The following is a 23,789-nucleotide window of genomic DNA, read 5'->3' on the forward strand; positions in this document are numbered from 1 at the left end:
TACACTATTACACTTGCCTCCTCTGCCCTCAAGAGTCTATGGAGGGAACTTGCTATAAAAGAAAGACTAATGAAATGAGTCTTGTTAGGCAGGTATATTCCCCAGGAGGGTGGAGGTCTGTAGTTATAGAGTCATAGAGGTTTACAGCATGGAAACAGGCCCTTCGGCCCAACTTGTCCATGCCGCCCTTTTTAAAAAAAAAACCCTAAACTAATCCCAATTGCTCACATTTGGCCCATATCCCTCTATACCCATCGTACCCATGTAACTATCTAAATGCTTTTTAAAAGATAAAACTGTACCCGCCTCTACTACTACCTCTGGCAGCTTGTTCCAGACACTCACCACCCTCTGTGTGAAAACATTGCCCCTCTGGACACTTTTGTATCTCTCCCCTTAAACCTATGCCCTCTAGTTTTAGACTCCCCTACTTTTGGGAAAAGATATTGACTATCTACCTTGTCTACGCCCCTCATTATTTTATAGACCTCTATAAGGTCACCCCTCAGCCTCCTACGCTCCAGAGAAAAAAGTCCCAGTCTATTCAGCCTCTCCTTATAACTCAATCCATCAAGTCCCGGTAGCATTCTAGTAAATCTTTTCTGCACTCTTTCTAGTTTAATAATATCCTTTCTATAATAGGGTGACCAGAATTGCACACGGTATTCCAAGTGTGGCCTTACCAATGTCCTGTACAACTTCAACAAGACGTCCCAACTCCTGTATTCAATGTTCTGACCGATGAAACCAAGCATGCCGAATGCCTTCTTCACCACTCTGTCCACCTGTGACTCCATTTTCAAGGAGCTATGAACATGTACCCCTAGATCTCTTTGTTCTGTAACTCTCCCCAACACCCTACCATTAACTGAGTTAGTCCTGCCCTGGTTCAATCTACCAAAATGCATTACCTCGTATTTGTCTAAATTAAACTCCATCTGCCATTCCTCAGCCCACTGGCCCAATTGATCAAGATCCCGCTGCAATTGGAGATAACCTTCCTCACTGTCCACCATGCCACCAATCTTGGTGTCATCTGCAAACTTACTATGTCCCCTATAGTTGTAGGGGCATGCAGTTGTAACCTGGCTGCCATTCACCTGCATGCCCCTTGTAGGTATCTACTTTCCTTATTCCCTAACTCTGACTGGAGCTAATGGCAAATGACTGAGTGAATGGCAGCTTACACCTTACTGGATCTCATTGTAATGAGGACCTTCTAGGCCAGATCTGTTGTGTGACCTTCACCAGACTGATGATTTGCCAAGTAAAAAATTTATACATTCTCCACATGATTATTCGGGTTTCTGTTTAGTTATCCAGTTGTGTTGACCTTCAGCTTAACCCACACGTAAAGATCCGCCCCCCCTCACCGACTTCAATGTTTTGCACTTGGACTTGCTTTGGGCTACCATCTGTCTCAGGATGGTGGTCCGTGTCACGTATCATACAATCTCTACCATTTTCTAACCTCCTATTGTCACCCAAGTACCTCCATCATTATTGACTCCCAATGTCACCTTCATGCTCTCCTCGGTAACCCTTGAGCCTGCCCTCATCACCCTGGATCCTATCATGCTCAACTGGTACATGACGTCCCTCCCCACTGAGCCCACACCAGTCACTGTGCCTTTGCTGATCCTGCACATCTCTGTAATCCGTGCCACCATCCTCGTCCCTTTCAATGACCCTACGGATGAAAACTACACCTGCCATAACCTAACCTTATGATATCTTTCTTGCCACTCTCAAGTCACCATCCCTTCCTATCATCAACATCCTCAATTCTCCCCCCAGATTTCTAATATTAACTCAACCAACTTCTCCCTCTTTGAAATACTCTGGCCCCTTTCCTTTCCTCCCTCCCTTTTCATGCCTTTCCTCCCCTCCCAAGTCCCCTTCAAGTCTTCCTCCCTTCCCTTCTAACTCCACCCCTTTCTGTCTTCCACCCCCCTCAACTCCCAAACACACAGCCTCTTTGTGTCTTCCACTCACGCAACCACCCCTCCCCAGAACCTCCAGACCATCCCCCCATCATGTCTTCTGCATACACCATGTCAGCGATCAGCTCCAAAGGTGCAGGCAGCATCGGCTATAAAGTAAATGTTTTAAAATTCTCCCTTGCCTGGGTGCATGTCATGTTTGTGAAGTTGTGAATAGCATAAATTCCCATGATGAAGATTTGACAGGGATGCACAATTCTGGTCTGTTGGGGTTTTAATGAGCATACATTAGATGCAAAATGGGTTCGCATTGAGCTTCAATGGGAAAACTGACTCACTGTCAACCTGCCATGAACGTCAGGAGAGGAAGATCCCGACCTAATTTCCAGATGTGAGGAAATTGACCATATCTTCTGCCTCGCCTGCCACGAATCCCATCAATGGCAGGAGGGAATGATGCTGTCCATCCAAAATATTTGTTCAATGACTCTGTCCTTTCCTCATTCCCCAAGATAATTTCTCCTGTCTCTGCTTCTATAGGACCAATCGTTACTTTAGCTACTCTCTTTTATATAGTTATAGAAGTTCTTACAATTTGTTTTTATATTAATTTAACATTCTTGCCTGTGATTGCAATAAGCCACTTTCAAAATTAACATGGAATTCAATGGTATTACAATGAATTTTTTACTACGTATTAACCGTGCCTCATTACAAGTTTACAAACTTACCTTTTAGACCACTCCTACCAATTTGATTTTCCCAGTCGATATGAAGATCAACATTATTACATTGCCTTTAAACAAGAAATTATTAGAGCTTGTAAATTCTATTCGACAGTATAACTACTGTTCGGTGACCTATAAACTACTCCCATTAGGGTTTTCTGACTCTGCTCTTGCTAATTTCCACCTATACTGATTCAATTTAATGATCTTCTGAGGCCAGATCCTTCCTCATTTATGTTCTTATGTCACCCTTTATTATCAGGGCTATCCTTCCCATTTGTCACTCTTGTCTTTTCGAAATATTATGTACCCACCCTGAAACAGTTATTTCGCAACCTGACCACCATGTTGCTGTAATGGGGATCAAATAATTTATCTAGTTGTGACAGTATTGCATCGATCTTATTGCAGATGCTTCGTGCATTCAAATAAAAAACACTGAAATTTTTTTTTACTTCTGTTCCCTGCAAGACCTTATTCACTAATATCCAATTTTTGTTGAATTCTCACTTCTTGCTTGCCTTTATCTACATCGCTATTCTCTTCCAATGCCTCAACTTTTCTCTTTGCATTTCTAAATCTCCCTTCACCTGAGCCCTCTCCCTGGTTAGTTTAAAGCCATTTCCACAGCAATAGTTATAAAGTTGGTTCCAGGCTGATTTAAATGGAGTCCATCTCAATGGAATAGCTCATTCTTCCCCGAGTACCGATGCCAATGCCCCATGAATCAGAACCCCATCTTCCCATGCCACTCTTGGAGCCATGTGTTTGATTCTCTAATATGCTTGACTCCATGCCAATTAATGCATAGGTCAAGTAGCAATCCAGAGATGATGACCTTTAACGTTCAGCATTTTAATTTGGATCTGAACTTCTCAAATTCTCTTCACAGAACATCATTCCTGGATCTACCTATGTCGTTGTTCTCACATGGACCACAACAGCTGAATCCTCCCCCCACCTCCTTGCTGCCCACTTCAAGTTCCTCCCAGGCACAAAGTGACGTCCTGAACCCTAGCATCAGCTGGGCAACCAACTTACGGAGCCGCTGGTTACAGCTGCAGCAAGTGTATTTATTCCACTGGCTTGCTGTATTCTAACACTGCCACATTCCTTTTCACTCTCCACACCTGAATTGCACCCTTCACCAGGGTGCCATGATCAGTTCACTTAACCACCTTGCAGTTTTTGTCTTCATCCACACATATAGCATTAATCTTGCCCGTGTTGGACAAAACCAAGAGCCGAGAGGCTCCATTATTATTACATGCTGATTTCCCATACCCGCCTGACTTACAGTGACACCCTCTTGTCTCTGACCAACTCAATTGTACCTAACCCAAGGGTGTGACTGCCTCCTGGAACGAAGTGTACCGGTAACTTTCCCCTCCTTGATGCATCACAGTGTCTGCAGCTCAGCCTCTGGCTCCATGACTGAGCGCAAGTTCCTCAAGCTGCAGAGACCTATTACAGATGTGATTGCGCTGGATCACACTGGTGTCCAGGGGTTCGCACATTCTACAGTAGCAACACATCACCTGCCCTGCCATCTTTATTTCGTTAAATTAAGAAAAAATAATTACACTTAATGAATTTGAATACTCTCAATAAGCTTTACTATTCGTAGTAAACTTCACTGCTATTAATAAAGCCTACAATTTCCAAAGTTTTGAAAGGTAAATGAGCAAAATACTCACCAACCAATCAACTACCTATTTCCCTGTGACATCACACTTTTGTTTTTCTCCGAATATAGTTGGTCCACAGACCGTTTTAAGCTCTTGCCGATTCTCTCCCTCACATGCTGTTTTAAGCTCTCATTGGGTCTCTTCCTCTCGTGCCACTTTAAGCTCGCGCTGGTTCTTCAATGTGATGGGTCTCTTCAACAAGGTGGGCGATGGATACAGAGATATATTATATATTAATTTGAATTTTATGTTTTCAAATTAAATTCTAACTAGGTTTCAGTTGTGATTTTAAAATAAACTTCATCTGGTACTTCCAAAGAAGGAATCATATACGTAGCTTGGAATGTGAAGCTGTATCATTAGCCCAATAGCCCTTTGAACTCAGATAACTTATGGATCCTTTGCAGTAGAATGGACATTTCAGTTTGGGGTCAAAAGATTGCAAACTAGTAGACCTAAGCAAATTGTGTTGATTACTATCTCATCAGGGGACCTACTAGTATAGGCAGCCATTAACTCCAACGGACAAACAACAAAGAGGGGCTTGTTTTAGAGAAGTTCATCTAGTGGTCTTCGAAATCTTATTTTATTAACACTTCTATTCTCAGTGCTGCAGTCTTTAAATAGTTCAGTAGGTCACATCATTCAACCGTTTAGCTCTGCCACTGCAATAAGCTATAAAACATCGATGTACTTATTGCCCTTATATGGCCTACAACTTCACAAATAAAATCTAGTAAAATAACTCAAAAGGCCTGGATTTTACATCAATTTACTGCTCATTATTGATTGATTTCTGGGAATCAGGTAAAGGAGCTGCAATTTTCCACAAAAATGATTCTAGATACAGAATGCAACTCTCCTCCTGACAAATATGTAGGCAAGTATATTGAAATAAAATGTTTGTCAAGGGATTTTAAAACTGGCCCAAGGCACAGTGGATCATTTTAGGCACACCCAAATATCATAAAATAATTTGAACAGAAGGAAAATGAGTCAGGTTCTTTCACAGGTAAGAAATAATTTTTCAATTTTCACTAGTGCATGCCCGATTGCTAATGCTTGAAGATCTCTGTTATACTTTCTCATTGATGGTGAACAGTTATTTTTTGGGCTGGAGAAGGTTCCCCAGGGTCATTACAAGGATAACTAGTGTTGTTGATAACTTACGGGTGGGATTTTTCTCTCTTTCCATCGCATGTTTGGTGGTGGCGTGCCACTCACTGGCAGCGGGATCTTATGGTCCCTTCATTGTCAACAGGATTTCCCGTTGCTGCCAGGAAACTCGCTGCGGGGGTGCACCGTTGGTGGGTATGCAAGATCCCACAGGCGTAAATACCAGCAAGATTTCAGCATATAACTTGGATATTCAGGCCACAATTTCAAAATTTACAGATAAGACAAAACTTGGAACTATAGTGAACTTCAAGGATTATATCTGATGAATACAAAAATAACGAATTTACGATGAACTTTATAAAACAGCGATTCAGCCTCAAATAGAAAAGTGTGTCCAATTCTGACCACCATGCTTTAGGAAGAATGTGAAATCCTTAATGAGGGTACAGGAAAATTATGCACAAATGATTCCAGAAATAAGGGATTTAAGTTAAAGGACAGAGTGGGAAGCTGAAGTTGTTTTCCTTCAAGAAGCTTAAGAGGAGAGATTTGATAGAAGTAATTAGAGAGAAACTGTCCCCATTGTCAAAGGAGCAAACTGCTACATAAGACTTGGGTATACAGGGCACAATTTCAAAGGGAACCAGAACCAAAAGCAACAGCAAGTGATTATGATCTAGAATAAGTGAAAGGATGGCGAAGGCAGATTCAATCATGGCTTTCAAAAGGTAATTGGATAAGTACCTGAAGGGGAAAATTTGCAGAGCTCCAGGGAAAGGGCTGGGACTATCTAAACTGCTCTTGCAGAAATTCAACATGGGCCCAACAGTTTGAATGGCCTCTTTCTATGCTGTAATTATTCTGATTCTTTAGAAGCATTTGGTTCAAGTCCTGTTCCTAGCATGCACCATCATCAAAGTAGTGGATGATTTCAATCTGTTCCATATATGTACCACCATTTCAATTAAAGTTTTTTCTGCATTTCCTGTTTTATTTTATTGTTCTTAATTGCAAATATGACCCCTTTTGCTTAAATTCTGTACACTGTAGTTAAGCCACAAAATGGATCCTATTTGTCCAAAGTTTAATAATTTTAAATAGTTCCATTCTTAAGTTTTTTTCTTTAAGAGAGGATCCAGGGCAATCAATCTTTCATCATTTGCCATTCCTTTACGTTCTGTGATCAACTGAAGAGCCATTCCCTCTTCCTGATCCAGTAACTCAATATCCTTTCTTTAGAGACTAAAACTGCATGCAGTAATGTCAGACGTGGTCTCAACAAGGACGATTACAGATTTAAAGTGATCTTGCAGGATTTATATGTTATTACCTCCCTTGCTTTGCAATCCCAGCATTCTGTTTTGTCGTAATAGTCTGTGAACATTGTGCCGATGATTTTAATAACATGTATACTATAGTTCCAAAGAATTGGCTTTGATTCCAACATCTCATATATATACCCAATTAGTACAGAATTCACATCAACATTCCCTCTGTCAAATCTTATAACATTACAGTTTTCTGTATCAAATTACATTTTCCATTTGTAAGCCAACTAACGGATCAAGCTAATCAAACTCCTTTCCAGTTTGTGTGTGTGCATTGATATTCAACATTTAATTTGGTACAAAATTGATTCAATCTGCAAATTTAGATACTTCAGATGATTTCTTCTAAATTATTTCAAAAAATTATACATAGCCATTTTTATGAAACCCGCTTATGTTACGTGTGAGAGTGTTCCAACCTGAAATACTAATTTTGTATGGTGTATTTTTTTTGTATATTAGAGAGAAATGTTTGCGGGAACAGAACTCAGATCTCTCTTTTGTTAAACTAACAAATAGAAGTATTTATTAAGATGGAAGATAATAAAGACTGCAAAGAACAATCTTATACTTCAGCAAATTAACAGTCAGCACTTACTCCCTCAAAGACTGAAGATCCAAAATAATGTTTCCCTTGTACCTAAACTTTGACAAGATCCCATTTCCCAAACAACAACCATAAATCTAGCCATGGATTACAACACCGTACAGCTTAAATGACCAGGACTTGGGTATGGTTTTCAGTTCAGCCAAGAAAACAACCTTTTGCACAAACTGGTTTTTGCCTTCAGCACATCGTCTCTAGCTGAGCTGTTTCCTGAAGATGGCTGCTTTCTCTTTCTCTCTCTGCTGCTGCTTCTTCTTCAACACCTCATCTATGACTAAATTATTTGCTGGCTCACAGCACTTTGACTGCTAATTATATCAATTGCAAAGAACATCCTGCTCCCTATCCTTTCCTTTCTCTTAGGCGCTGCCCAAACATGGTTTACAAAAATACAAGAGTTTGATTTTACTTTTGCAAATAAACAATACATTCATTTTAACAGTATTCTAACATTTTGTGACACCATCCCAACTCTGGCTTCTAACCATTATCATTTGATAATGCATTTTTATAAATTTTGCATAATCTCATGGACTTTGTGCAGTAGCCTTTTGTATGTGGCACTCCACGTGAATAATAACAAATGTATTTCCTGCAAACACAATTAAAAAGCCTGGAGGGAAATATAAAAGGGAAGTCTCTTTCAGAAGCTGATACAGGTGTGATGGCAAAAGACTCATGCTTTGCTCTTGCGTTCAACGATGAATTAAACTCCTCTTCTCAAGAAAGCTAGAAGAAAAATAACCAACACCACCAAGACACCTGAATTCCTGACTCAACACAACCTTGGATGAAGCCTCAGAAACAGCAAGTCATAACACCATGCTTTGACAAAGTACGATGTTGATCAGAAACTGGCATAGCTTGATTTGTCTATATTCGTCATTTCAACAGCTCCGGGCACATCTACCGACAATGGTCTTGAGGAATTATTTTGTTATGGTCTGGGCCAACCGAGATACACCATCTTCTGCAATGATACTTGCAGCATAGATCTATCAGATTTGGTGATATTAACAATCAACTATGACCTGAAACATGCCTCTGGAATGCTGCAACATTACCTCAGGAGACAATGAAGAGAGAGTACCGTCAAACCATTCTCTGACCAACCTCACAACAGAACAACCCTTTTCACTTTAGGATCCACCAACCCCAGGTTGGCTGTTAGGTGTTCTGTCACTTACCCATAATCTCTCATCTCTACCTTTGTCATGTTTTCTTAAGTCCTTAGTTTTATTCTGGTTTCATCCCTTCAAATACAATACGCTCAAGTCTAATTCAAGGCTAATTGCTGCATCACATCTTTCTTCTAGTATTCAGACAAAGGTTGCCAGTGGATTGAGATACCTTTTGAGAAACTGAAAAAAGGTTTCAGAATTTAAACAAAAATGCATCTGTGCTGAAAACCTGCTGACCCAAGAGATTCTACACTGAATCAGAACAAAAGATTCCCAAAATAAAGGTACAGATTGTGTTTGGTAATTATTTGCTGGATTTGGCTCATAATGTTAAAACTTATGGGATGTTGTTTTGGGAAAATAATATTTTCAAAGTTTAAGAAAATAAAATAGATTTGGACTGGGGTTAATTCAAGTATATTGTGTGTGCAGCCATTATTGTAGTTAACTGTAATGTGATGGTACTGTGCCTTTAAGAAATATATTTTAATCATGTTCCTCTGTAGGACTTTGTTGGCACCATGCTGTCTACAGCTGGTGTCCTCTACTTGTTACTGAAGCAATATAATGGATGTCATAATGGGTGGCACGGTGGTTAGCACTACTGCCTCACAGCGCCAGGGACCTGGGTTCAATTCCGGCCTCGGGTCACTGTCTGTGTGGAGTTTGCACAATCTCCCCGTGTCTGCATGGGTTTCCTCCGGGTGCTTTGGTTTTCTCCCACAGTCCAGAGATGTGCAGGTTAGATTGACTGACCATGGTAAATTAATCCTTGTGTCAGGGGGATTAGCAGGGTAAATATGAGGGGTTACGGGAATAGGATCTGGGTGGGATCGTGTTTGGTGTAGACTTGATGGGCCGAATGGCCTCCTTCTGCACCGTAGGGACTCTATGTTGATTTTAACCTGGGCTAATGCAGTATTCTGTGGTTTAATGGTCCTTTGGGGATTGCAGAATGAAGTTTGATTGAGATTGGTTGACAGTTTACATCATGTGGCGAGGGACAGCTATGCTTCAGAAAAAAAAAAGTTTTAGTTTCATTTTCTTGGTTGCTATTTGAAGCTTCTGAAAGAGGGCAGTGTCTCTGTCTCTCCACAGGCTTTTTGGAAAGTTCCAGGACTGGGAAGCTTCAGGGAATTGATCCAATATACAAAGGACCAATTCACAGCAGGTATTAAAAAGCTGCAAATCCAACATCACATGAGCATACTTGTTTCTGTGCCAAATCTGAAGAAGGGTGTACATCTGCGGGATGATGTTTAATTTGGAACAACAGAGATAGTTAGTTGTTTGGATGATACTGTGACATGTTAAGTTTTGTAATTGGTAAAAGTTATGCTGATTTTTTTGTTAAAATATTTTAACTGTTTTCTTAAATAAACTTTCTGATAAAAGCTTCTGAGTGGGTTCACTTGAATTAAACCTGGAGTTAAACATCTTATGCTCACCGAACCCAAAATCAAATGTAAAACTTATGGTCCAGGCTATCTTCAGAAAACACCTTGGAGTTTCGGGGCTGGGTCTTAACTGTAATTTTGTTCTGATTTGTTGTCTTTGTGCATTTTACAGTTTAATTATTATTCTTTCATTTGAAAGATAACAAGAAATTTATCTTTCCTCACTGGTTTACATATCTTCTCTCACATTATACTAACTTGCAAAATAAACAATCGGCATTCCAAGTTACCCTTCTGAGTGTTGGGATATCCTTCCATTTAACATCAACATGGTTCTTAACAGCATCGCAGTCACAGATTTGTTCAGTTGTGCAGCTCTAGATACGGTGAAAATCCATGGTATGAGGAGTGGACTGGCTAAAATGTTACACAGATCTTTTAAGTAAGGAAGACTTAAGTAAAGTCAAAGAATATGACTGTTCTACTTGTTTCATGTTCAATGATGTTAAAACATTGAAATCATTAAAAAAATTAATTCCCTATAAACCAGCTGGTATGAGTCACTTTATCAGTACTGATGTGTTTCTGAGTGAAATACCTTTACCGTTAAGTAAGCCTTTAATTTGCACATCCCACTGGTGAAGATTCTGTTAAAGGATGCCGAGATATTGGATGAGCAATACATTAGACTTGTGAGGATATTAGTGAAAAATATGATATTCGTATATAGTACAGGAGAATGCCACCATTACCAGTGGTAAGTCTTCCACTGGCAGGAGACTTCTAATGAAACCCTAGTATTCTAATGAAAGTGTGGAATAACAATAAAATAATTTTCTTCTACAGTCTGTAAATGTAGCGACTAGATTTAGTCCGTGATTAGTAATTTTTAGTGAAGAGAAAAGTAATTATTGATAAAATAATGGAAAGATGGATAGGAATGGTGCTGGGAGCACAAGCTAAATTCTTCATGGACAATATAGGAGAATTTGCCAATGAAGAATTCACAAGTAGGTGTGAAAATTTGAATACTGTAGAAATGCACGTCAGCAGAATGTCCTTTTACCAATGAGAGAGAAATCACAGCATGACTGACAAATGCTCGAAACAGTTTTAGCTAATTAACTGAATTGTAAATTGACAACTACTCTAATGGTGGCAGTACATGCAAAAACATATGCTAGATGGTTGGGGTTACAGTCCCTATCAATTAGTTTATGGCAAGAATCCAAATGCACGTTCAGTAATGTGGGACCATTCCCTGCCTTTGGAGACTACCATTATTTCAATTTTTGCAGAACATTTGAATGCCATGCATACAGGGAGTAAATCAGGAGAGCTTTAAAGTATTGAAACAGGTAATCAGAATTGATTTTTAAGCCCCGGGACATGGCGTATTATAAAAGAAAAGGGCAGAAAGAATGGAGGCGCTCTGGAAAAGTAACAGGTACTGAAGGCAAAATGAGAATCTTGCAGCATAGTAACCAAACTATTAAGAGTACATTCTGTATGGCTTACTGGCACTGAATACACACTGATGGAACCTGAAGAGGCTGGAAACTGAAGATTGCACCAACTACTCAGTTCCACTAAAAGCATAGCAATAACCTGTTCAAAGACGTTCAATTTGGGTTCTGCCAGGGTCACTGAGCTCCTTACCTGATTGCAGCTTTGGTCGAAACATTGCCAAAAGAGCTGAAATCCAGAGGTGAAGTGAGAGTGACTGCATTTGACACAAGGCAGCATTTGACTAAGTGTAGCATCAAAGAACCCTAGCAAAACTTGATTCAATGGGAAGCAGGGGAAAAATTTTCTATTCTTTGCAGTGACACCTAGCACAAACGTGCTAGGTGTCACTGCAATCGTCTCAATCTCAGGACAGTGCTCCAGGAGTTCTTCGGGATAATGTCCTAAGCCCAAACGTCTTTGGCTCCTTCATCAATGAATTGCCTTCTATCATAAGGTCACAAATGTTCACCACCATTTTCGACTGAAGTAATCCATGTCCATATGCAGCAAGACGTGGGCAATATTTAGACTTAGGCTGGTATTTGGCAAGTAACATTCAAGCCACACAAGTATCAGTCAATAACCATCTCCCCATGATATTCAATGGCATTACCATCGCTAACTACTCCTCCATCAATGCTCTGCAGATTAGCATTGACCAGAAACTAAATTGGACTGGCTATAATGTGACTACAAGACGAGAAGCTGGGAATTCTGTAGTGAGTGACTCACCTCCTGACTCCCCAAAGCCTATCCACCATCTATAAGGCACAAGTCGGAAGTGTTATGGAATAATCTTCACTTGCCTGGATGAGGTAGTTCCAACAACACTCAAGGTGCTTGATACAATCCAGGAAAACAACCCACTTGATTCGCACCCCAACTACCACCTTAAACATTCATTCCCACCAACACATAATGGCATCAGTGTACATCATCTAGAGAGATGTGGCAGCAACTCAACAAGGCTCCTTCGACAGCATCTTCCAAACACATGACCTCTACCACCTAGAGGGACAAGGGCAACAAACCTGTAGAAACACTGCCATCTGCAAGTTCATCTCCAAACCACATATCGCTGTGCCTTGGTCAAAGTCCCAGAATGCATATCCTAAAAGTGCTGTGGTTGGACCTACATCATATGGACTGCAGTGTTTCAGGAAGGCAGGTCACTGCCACCTTCTCCAGGTCAATAAATGCTGACTGTCAGGGACTTCCACATTCCATAAACTAACAGAAAATGATGTGGCCGCCTGAATTTTTGCTCGAGGCAGAATACAAAATGCACGGAGGATGGAATGAGGCCGGCCACTCCAGAAGCAGATCGGAAGTAGCCACAGGGGCTGTCAACTGCCAAGCGATGCTGGTTAAAATGTCTACCTTGGATTCCTGGTACTTTGTCCTTGTTTTTTTGAACATTATGCCTGCTAGATCTCATCCCTCCTCAACCCAGACCTACGCACGCAACTCATGCCCCTTCCCACCTCTTGGTCCCTTATGGACCCAATAACAACTAGGCTCTCCAGCCACCCCCCCGATCTCTTATAGTCCCTATGCCAACTTAGTGCCAACTTATGTCCCTATCACCCTTTGCCCTCATACTCTTGATCCCAATTCACCTAGTATCCACCACCAGCAGACCTCAGGAGCCATGGTGAGATGAAACAAAGCTTTCAGTATCTAGTAGATATTATAAAAAAATTCACTTTTATTAATGAAAGACAACTTGATACATTTAAATACCATAATCCTTTATGAAAAACAAACATCTGTATTAATTAATCGCTTTAATAATGAGTTGTCTATTAATTTGTTAATTTACAGCACTCCACTGTGATGATAGATGTGCAACATAGTCAAGCAGTAATCATACTATAATGATAACACTTAAGGTTAGGTCAACAAATAGATATTGAAACAGACATTGTTTTATTTTTAAAGGGCAGTTCATGTAAATAACTCCACAGCTCAACAGTTCAACAGGCATTATCTATCCTTCACGAACATTTATATCTACTCTAAAAATTAGTAACTCACAATGTGGCTTAAAGCCCTACTCTAGCGAAAGTGGGGTTTGTTTGAACTCAGCACTGACACTGCTGACCTTTTCCTACATGTGGGAGTCACTTTCTGTCCCTTTCCCCTATTGCCAAAAATAGGATTAGATGGAAATAGGGGCTTCAGGATCTATATCCTGTCCAGCATTTTTAAGCTCCTTAGAGTTTCCATGACTTTGTAGAAATCTAGGGCAGTCTTCTTTGACTTTCTTCTATCCTTAGGAGGCAAGGAACTTCACAACAGGCCACATGATAAAATCAGTACTAAAGTAAACAACTTGTTTAACTAAACAAAACAACTTTATTTAATAAAACATTTCAAATATTTGTTCTCTGGGTATGCTATGAATTCACCCTGCTATCTCTTAAGATCCTGGGACTGAGAGGAGTTTGAAACACAAATCAAAAATATATAAGCAACGGGTAAAAAAATTCTCAAAGTGTAATTAGCTGTCGATAGCTAGTAGGAGAAAGCGCCAAAGCTATTCAATAAGCAAACATGTAATTTTTCACATATTCTGGTCCGAAATGCTTTTGAAGATTTACCTTGATTGTGTCATAGCACCCAAAATAAGAAGCTCGATATACAATGATGCCATTCACTGACACAACAAATCCCTGATAAAGTCCTCGAGGCCCATCCCGCTTTGCAATTTTCGTGATGCAATCAGCAAGGCCTGTAAACTGCCGCTCCTTGGGGCCTATAGTTTAAAAGAACATGTTTAGTTACATTGAAAGATATCTTAGTTATAATAAAAATTTCTATATATTTAGAAATAGACAATTGTGAAGAAACAAGCTAGACAAGCCAGCCCACCATGGTTGCACATCACAAATTATTACAATAATTGTGTTACATTAACACAGAGAGTTGTATTCCAATTTGAGTCAGGTTCTAAATCCCACTCCAGGACTTGAGCACATAACTTAGGCTGAAATTTCAGTGTAGTAGTGTTACATTGTCACATTGATACAGGTGCTATTTCTGCCAGATGAGATGTTAACATGGGATGTTCGTGGTATGGCGTTGCTGGATAGGCTAGCATTTATTGCCCATCCTTGAAGGCAATTAAGAGCTGTGGATCTGGAGTCACATGTAGGCCAGACCGGGTAAGGACAAGATTCCCTTCCCTAAAAGACATTAAGTGAACCCAATGGGTTTTTACAACAAGCAACAATGGTTTCATGGTCATTAGAGTTCTAATTCCAGGTTTTTATTGAATTCAAATTTCACCATCTACCATGGTGGGATTCGAACCCAGGTCCCCAGAGCATTACCCTGAGTCTCGAGATTACTAATCCAGGGACAATACTACTACACCATTGCCTCCCCTGAGTTTATGTGACTCTTGAGTATTTCTGCTCATCCCCAAATCCCAACCAAATTCTCATGGTGGTAGGGTGGTGCTCATCATCAAGAAGCTCTGTCCCTCTTTTCTCCTCCTCAACATCCCCACATCCTTCTGCTCCTATTTTCTCCACTTATTTTGATGGGACGGGGTGGATATTGTCCATGGAAAACTGGGCAAATCTGCTAATGGGTAAAATGACAGAATACCAGCAAAAGAATATAAATGATATGAAAACCATTTATACCCCAAGAGCTTGAATTGCAAACAAGGCAGCCATGGACAACTAAAGAGACAACGTGGACTGGATGTTGTCCAACCTGTCATGACAGGAACCATGATAGCCAGGCCCACTTAATCATGTGAGAGGCCCTGCATCTGTCACCTGGCAGAGGGAAAAGGTCACCTGATTAAGTCAGAGGGAAGGGGGTGAGGTTGTGCTGATGCAGGATTCCTAGCCACTGAATAATGATATAGAATCTTACAGTGCAGAAAGAGGCCATTCGGCCCATCTAGTCTGCACCAACCATAATCCCACCCAGCCCTATCCCCATATCCCTACATATTTACCCACTAATCCCTCTAACCTATGCATCCCGGGACACTAAGGGGCAATTTAGAATGGCCAATCAACCTAGCCCGCACATCTTTGGACTGTGGGAGGAAACCGGAACACCCGGAGGAAACCCACGCAGACACAGGAGAATGTGCAAAGTCCACACAGATAGTGACCCGAGCTAGGATTCGAACCCAGGTCCCTGGAGCTGTGAATCAGCAGTGCTAATCACTGTGCTACCGTGCCGCCCGAATAAGGCTCATTAAAGAGGCAATTGACCCCCATTATCTCTCAGCCCATTGCAATTTAGTGCTTCTTGGATTAAATGGAGGCTGCATAGTTCTCCTGCACCCTCAGAGCACTGCCCAACAAAACCTATTGGGTTTGCCAGTGGCTTCCCAGGCTGGGTTCCTCACTATAAAGCAATCAAGGGATTCAGCATTGGGAAGTGGAGTGACTGGTGAAAGCCACCCTGTCTTGCCTCCTGTGACCCCAGTACCATCTTCACTCATCTGTTGTCTGGGTCCCCCCCAGATTATTGGACCTTGGGTGGTTGCAGTGCTGCCAGTAGCCAATCTTACTGCCAAGAGCCGCTAGCCAATCAGAGGCTGGTAGTTCTTGGGCACTTCAATTGCAGGGAAGGCCTGATGGTGGCCAATTAAGTGCTGACGAACTGACTGGTGTTTACTGCAGCTCTCAGCCAGCAGGGCAAGACCCCTTTGGCCCAACAAAATCCTGGCCCTTAAAATTAAAAGTAAAAGCATATAAAAATCCAAGCAGCAGAGATCATGACAAATGCAAAGAACGTCAAAAAGGGTGAGTAAACTGATCGTAAGAGCTACAAAATGGGAGCATGACAAGAAACATGAAAGAGATATCAAAAGCAACACTCAAAACAAAATCATATTAGGATAAAGAGTGGTCAGGAACAATGTGAGGCCCCATGAAAACTGATAACAGTGACAGTGTCAATGAAAATAAGGAAATGGCAGAAATACTGAATGAATATTTTGCGTAAGTATTGATAGTAGAAGAGATCAGTATGGCAGACATACCAAGTAAATGAAGACTGAATCACAAGCAGGAATACAACAAATTTAACATTGACAAAATAACTGGAATAAAAAAAAATGGCACTCAAGACTGACAAATCCCCATGACCAGACAGTTTCTATATCAACGTGTTCAAGGAACTAAGGTGAGAATATTGCAAGTGCCCCCCCAACTATGATCGTCTGATTTCCTTCAATTCAGGAAATGAATGAACATACAAATTAGGAGCAGGAGTAACCCACTCGGCCCCTCAAGCCTGCTCTGCCATTCAATAAGATCATGGCTTATCTGATTATAACCTCAACTCTACATTCCCACCTACCCTGTTAATTATTCACCCCTTTGCTCATCAAGAATGTATTGGGCTCTGACATAAAAATATTCTCTTTGCTTCCACAGCCCTTTGAGGAAGAGTTCCAAAGACTCATAACTCTTTAAAAACATTTCTCCTCATCACTATCTTAAATAAGGGACCCATTATTTTTAAACAATGACCCGTGGTTCTAAATTCTCCCTCCATTTCCACCCTGTCAAGACACCTCAGGATCAAAGGTTTCAATCAAGTCCTCGTAAGACAATCCATTACCGTTCCTTGTATTAGTCTAGTAAACCTTCTCTGAACTGCTTCGAACACAGTCATGCAATTACATTCTTCCTTACAAAGAACAAGAACAAAGAACAAATCAGCACAGGAACAGGCCCTTCGGCCCTCCAAGCCCGCGCCGCTCCCTGGTCCAAACTAGACCATTCTTTTGTATCCCTCCATTCCCACTCCATTCATATGGCTGTCTAGATAAGTCTTAAACGTTCCCAGTGTGTCCGCCTCCACCACCTTGCCTGGCAGCGCATTCCAGGCCCCCACCACCCTCTGTGTAAAATATGTCCTTCTGATATGTGTTAAACCTCCCCCCCCTCACCTTGAACCTATGACCCCTAGTGAACGTCACCACCGATCTGGGGAAAAGCTTCCCACCGTTTACCCTATCTATGCCTTTCATAATTTTATACACCTCTATCAAGTCCTTATGTAAGGGACTGAGGAAAATTTGTGGGGAAGACGTTTACCAGTGTTCTTTGTCCCTTGTGGGTTTCAGTGTCCTGTTTGCCGGGCGGGTGCTGTGAACAGGATGCTGTTGGTTGAGTGATGTGGGCTGGGCCAATGGGATTGCTCTGGGGCGGGAAGAAAAAAAAGGCACCAGGAAGTGAAGCAGCTGCAGAGCTGAGGAGGGAGTGTGCAGAAGAGGGACAGCCACGTTTTTTGAAGAGAAGCTTTTCAGAGGCAGTAAAAAGTCAGTTCGAAGTGAATCTTTCTCAGGTAGAACTGCTTGGTTTTTCATGACTGCCGAGGAGGACAGCCTTCAGCGCACTGGACCTGCGTTACTACACAGATAGCTCGCGGCACCTCTGCCTCGTGTGCTTGCTCCATCATCTTCCCTCTCGTAGACCCGTCTGGACTGTGTGTGTGTCGGGGTTAAGTGAGTACTATCAGACAGGAACGGTAACAGAATGTGGTTTTCTTCAGATGTGCACCAACGGATGGGCCCCAACGTTTAAAATTCAAAGTGCTTGGTGATATTCTGAACATTTCTCAGGTTGAAACTGTTAATTGGAAAATCTTCAGTTGGGATTCTTTACTTGTTTATATCTGCTAATTATATTTGTTATTAAATTTTTTTGTTATTCCGTTTACCTTGTTGTTCCAAACCTTTTCTCATTATAAGGTTTATCTCAATAACATTTTTGGAGGCACCGCGCTAAACATGCTCAAATCCTTTTCATGCAAGCCTGTACTGGCATTTATGGGTAAACAGGAAATTTAGCCAGCTCACCATCAACTGCTAGGAATTCAGGATCCTGTAAATCGAACAGTTAAATAGTAGCCCCATATAGTGATCAGCAGGGGGTTACACTTAAATAAGGAGATCAATATTGTACATATTACACCAGATGTGATTTCACCAGTGTCCTGTATAACTGAAGGATAGCCTCCCTACTTTTGTATTCAGTTCTCCTCGCAATAAACAATAACATTTTATTAGCTTCCCTAATTACTTGCTGTACCTGCATACTAGCCTTTTGTGATTCATGTACTAGGACACCCAAATCTCTCTCAATCTCAGAGCTTGGCAATGTCTCACCATTTGGATAATATGCTTCTTTTTTATTCTCTCTGACGGAATTGACAATATCACATTTGTTCACATTATACTCCATTTGAAAGGTCTTTGCCCACTTACCTTTTTTTAATTCATTCGTGGGACATGGGCGTCGCTGGCTGGCCAGCATTTATTGCCCATCCCTAGTTGCCCTTGAGAAGATGGTGGTGAGCTGCCTTCTTGAATCGCAGCAGTCCATGTTCTGTGGGTTGTCCCACAATGCCATTAGGGAGAGAATTCCAGGATTTTGACCCAGCAACTGCGAAGGAATGGGTGATATATTTCCAAGTCAGGATGGTGAGTAGCTTGGTGGGGAACTTGCAGGTGGTGGTGCTCCCATTTATCTGCTGCCCTTGTCCTTCTAGGTGGAAATGGTCGTGGGTTTGGAAGGTGCTGTCTAAGGGTCTTTGGTGAATTGCTGCAGTGCATTTTATAGATACTGCTACTGAGCGTCGGTGGTGGACGGATTGAATGTTTGTAGATGTGGTGCCAATCAAGCGGACTGCTTTGTCTTGGATGGTGCCAAGCTTCTTGAGTGTTGTTGGAGCTGCACCCATCCAGGCATTTGGGGAGTATTCCATCACCCTCCTGACGTGTGCCCTGTAGATGGTGGACAGGCTTTGGGGTGTCAGGAGGTGAGTTACTCGCTGCAGTATTCCTAGCCTCTGACCTGCTCTTGTAGCCACTGTGTTTATGTGTCGAGTCCAGTTGAGTTTCTGGTCAATGGTAACCCCATGGATGTTGACAGTGGGGCATTCAGTGATGGTTACACATTGAATGTCAACGGGCAATGGTTAGAGTGTTTCTTATTGGTGATAGTCATTGCCTGGCATTTGTGTGGTGCAAATGTTACTTGTCATTTGTCAGCCCAAGCCTGGATATTGTCCAGATCTTGTTGCATTTGAACATGGACTGCTTCAGTGTCTGAGGAATCGCGAATGGTGCTAAACATCATGCAATCATCGGCGAACATTCCCACTTCTGACCTTATGACGGAGGTAAGGTCATTGATGAAGCACCTGAAGATTGTTGGGCCCAGGACACTACCCTGAGGGACTCCTGCAAGATGTCCTGGAGCTGAGATGACTGACCCTCCACAACCACAACCACCTTCCTATGTACCAGGTATGACTCCAACCAGCGGAGAGTTTGCCCCCTGATACCCTTTGATTCCAGTTTCGCTAAGGCTCCTTGATGCCACACTTGGTCAAATATGGCCTTGATGTCAAGGGCTGTCATTCAGCTCTGGAATTCAGCTCTTTTGTCCATGTTTGAACCAAGGCTATAATGAGGTCAGGAGCTGAGTGACCCTGGCGAAACCCAAACTGGGCGTCACTGAGCAGATTATTGCTGAGCAGGTGCTGCTTGCTGGCACTGTTGATGACCCCTTCCATCACTTTCCTGATGATCGAGAGTAGACTGATTGGGCGGTAATTGGCCAGGTTGGATTTGTCCTGCTTTCTGTGTACAGGACATACCCGGGCAATTTTCCACATTGTTGGGTAGATGCCAGTGTACTGTACTGGAAGAACTTGGCTAGGGGAGTGGCAAGTTCTGGAGCACAAGTCTTCAGTACTATTGCCGGAATGTTATCAGGGCCCATTGCCTTTGCAGTATTCAGTGCCTCCAACTGTTTCTTGATATCACGTGGAGTGAATCAAATTGGCTGGAGACTGGCATCTGAGATGCCGGGGACCACTGGAGAGGCCGAGATGGATCAGCTACTCGGCACTTCTGGCTGAAGATTGCTGCGAATACTTCAGCCTTATCTTTTGCACTGATGTGCTGGGCTATTTATGGAGCCTCCTCCTCCAGTGAGTTATTTAATTGTCCACCACCATTCTTGACTGGATGTGGAAGGACTGCAGAGCTTAGATCTGACCCGTTCGTTGTGGGATTGCTTAGCTCTGTCTATCACTTGCTGTTTTTACCACTTGGCATGCAAGTAATCCTGTTTGATAGCTTCACCAGGTTGACACCTTATTTTTAGGTATGCTTGATGCTGCTCCTCGCATGCCTTCCTGCACTCTCCATTGAATCAAGGTTGATCCCCTGGCTTGATGGTAATGGTTAAGTGGGGGATATGCTGGGCCATGAGGTTGCAGATTGTACTGGAGTACAGTTCCGCTGCTGCTGATGGCCCACAGCACCTCATGGATGCCCAGTCTTGAGTTGCTAGATCAGTTCGCAGTCTGTCCCACTTAGCACGGTGACAGTGCCACACAACACGATGAAGGTTATTCTCTATGTGAAGGCAGGACCACAAGGACTGTGCGGTGGTCACTCTACCGATATTGTCATGGACAGACGCATCTGCAGTCGGCAGATTGGTGAGGATGAGGTCAAGTATGTTATTCCCTCTTGTTGGTTCCTTCGTCTCCTGCTGCAGACACAGAGTAGCAGTTAAATCCTTTAGGACCCGACTAGCTCGATCAGCAGTGCTGCCGCCGAGCTACTCTTGGTGGTGGACATTGAAATCCCCCATCCAGAGTACATTTTGCGCCCTTGCCATCCTCAGTGCTTCCTCCAAGTGTTGTTCAACATGGAGGAATACTGATTCATCAGCTGAAGGAGGACACTATGTGGTAACCAGTAAGAGGTTTCCTTGCCCATGTTTATCCTGAAGCCATGAGACTTCATGGGGTCTCGAGTCGATGTTAAGGATTCCCAAGGCAACTCTCTCCCGACTGTATACCAACCACTGTGCCACCACCTCTGCTGGGTCTGTCCTGTTGGTGGGACAGGACATATTCAGGGATGGTAATGGTGGTGTCTGGGGTGTTATCTGTAAGGTATGATTCCGTGAGGATGACTATGTCAGGCTGTTGCTTGACTAGTCGATGAGACTCCTCTCCCAATTTTGGCACTAGCCCCCAGATGTTAGTAAGGAGGACTTTGCAGGGTTGACAAGGCTGTTTGTTTTGCCGTTGTCTTTTCCGGTGCCTAGGTCGATGCCAGGTGGTCCGTCAGGTTTCATTTCTTTGTTGAGACTTTGTAGCGACTGAGACAACTGAGTGGTTTGCTAGGCCATTTTGGAGGGCAGTTGAGAGTCAACCACATTGCTATGGCTCTGGAGTCACATGTAGGCCAGACCAGGTAAGGACGGCAGATTTCCTTCCCTAAAGGACATTAGTAAACCAGATGGGTTTTTCTGACAATCGACAATGGTTTGGTCATGGTCATCAGTAGACTCTTAATTCCAGATATTTTTTATTGAATTCAAATTCCACCATCTGCCGTGGCGGGATTTAACCCAGGTCCCCACGACATTATCTGGGTTTCTGGATTAATTGTCGAGCGATAATACCACTAGACCATCGCCTCCCCTTTGTAGCCTCCTTACATCCTCTTCACATTTCCCGCCTATTTTTTAGTCATCAACAAATTTAGCAACCATACCTTTGGTCCCTTCATCCAAGTCATTTATATAAATTATAAAATGCTGAGACCCCAGCACTGATCCTTATGGTACGCCACTGGTTACACCCTGCCAACCAGAAAAAGACCCATTTATGTCAATCTTCAATCCATGCCAATATGTTATCCCTTACATCATGAGCTTTAATTTTCCACAATAACCTTTGATGTGGCACCTCATCAAATGTCTTCTTGAAATCTAAGTACAGTATATCCAGTACTTGTGTGTGTGTGTGTGTGTGTGTGTGTGTGGGGGGAGGGGTGTTCCTGTGTTGCCTATCAGAGATTGAGGCACCCTTTGAACTTGGTATTCCTGGCTGCCATGCCTCCAGATTTTCTCTGCACGGGGAGTGCTGGATAATCTGGATGCAGCTTTTCTTGCCTCAGCCAGCACTCTGTGCAATGTGATGATACTGTGCTATTTTGATATATTTTATGTTTAAGGTGGGACTGCTTTACAAGGCAGTGTTTATTACAAGAGTCAATTTGGGTGGGAAAACATGCAGCAAATGTTGAGAATCCAGAGATTTTAGATCGGAATGTGTTACTTTGTTAATGGACCTTTAGATGAGGTATGCAGAATCATGAGAGTTTTGATTAGGTTGATTGACAGAGTCATGTGGTTAATGGGAGGAGCTAAGTTTGCAGAAAAGAACTATTTCACTTTAAAATAAGGAGCAGTTGCCGTCAGGAGCTGATGGAAGAAAGAAGGGTCAATCTGTTTCTCCCTCTCCAGAGGCTCAGAGGTCTAAGACTGTTAACCTAAGTCAAAACAAGTATGCCTATACTTTGCTAACTAGACAGTTTAAGCCTATAAGAGAAATATTGATTGGAATTAATTGTGATAGGTTGGCAGTTAAACATGACAAGATATAATTCTTAAGTATTGTTCAATTGTCAAAAGTTAAGCTAATTCATTTGTTGTAATTAAATTGTGTTGTTAGTTTGTTTTGATAAAAGCTCCCTAGTTTGTCAGTAGAATCGCGCTTGGAGTGAAACATCCTAACCTTACATTAACGACAAAATAGAAAATTATTCTGGTCTAGTCTGGTTTCAAAATATATCTCGGGGTTTCTGAACTATACAGGAATTGGGGGCTGTTTTCCAGGATTAAAATACAGTAGGTGTTGAGGACCTGGTGTTTATTTTTCAGGTGTTGCATTTGTTTAGTTTAATAGAGAGTGCCTTGTGGAAAACTGGATCTTTCAATGGCTAAAGATTTCCTGGGTATGAAAGAGATCATTTTTAAAGGTGATTAAAACAAAGCTTTTGGATTTGGCAAACAAGCTGACATTATTTGAAAGGGTGAGGAAGGGCAAGATAATTTCAGTGATCGCATAGCATTTAAATTTGCCAGAAACACAGTTTGAATCATTGGAATTGGCTAAAATTCAATTAAGAATGTAACAGTTGTAAGTAGAAACAGAATTGAAATGGTTGCAGCGAGAAAAAGAATTGAGAGTTTGAACAGGAAAAAGAAATGAGGCAGCTTGAATTAGAAGCAAAAGAAAGAGAGGCAGTTGCAATAGAAAAAGGGAGAGAATTAGAACTTCAGGAAGTGAAAAGAAAACTTCAAGTTGAAATGGTAGAAGAGCAAAAGGATAAAATTGCGAGTGTAGCAGTAAAAATGGGAGATGATTTTAAATTGATCGATATATCAAGGTTTGGTTTATGACATCAATTTCAATCTGTGAAGGATAG

General features: G+C 41.9%; 1 protein-coding gene across 1 annotated transcript in view; it reads right to left on the reverse strand.

Annotated features, from left to right (window-relative positions):
* Window positions 1-23,789, reverse strand: part of LOC144479148 (ADP/ATP translocase 4-like) — a 103,644-nt gene that overhangs the window by 17,948 nt on the left and 61,907 nt on the right. The window contains exon 4 of the mRNA XM_078201126.1: window positions 14,104-14,258. Within this exon, the coding sequence (XP_078057252.1) occupies window positions 14,104-14,258 (155 nt within the window). The remainder of the gene's footprint in view (window positions 1-14,103; window positions 14,259-23,789) is intronic.

The sequence above is a fragment of the Mustelus asterias genome, chromosome 1 (assembly GCF_964213995.1).
Source record: "Mustelus asterias chromosome 1, sMusAst1.hap1.1, whole genome shotgun sequence".
In the NCBI taxonomy this organism is placed as follows: Eukaryota; Metazoa; Chordata; class Chondrichthyes; order Carcharhiniformes; family Triakidae; genus Mustelus; species Mustelus asterias.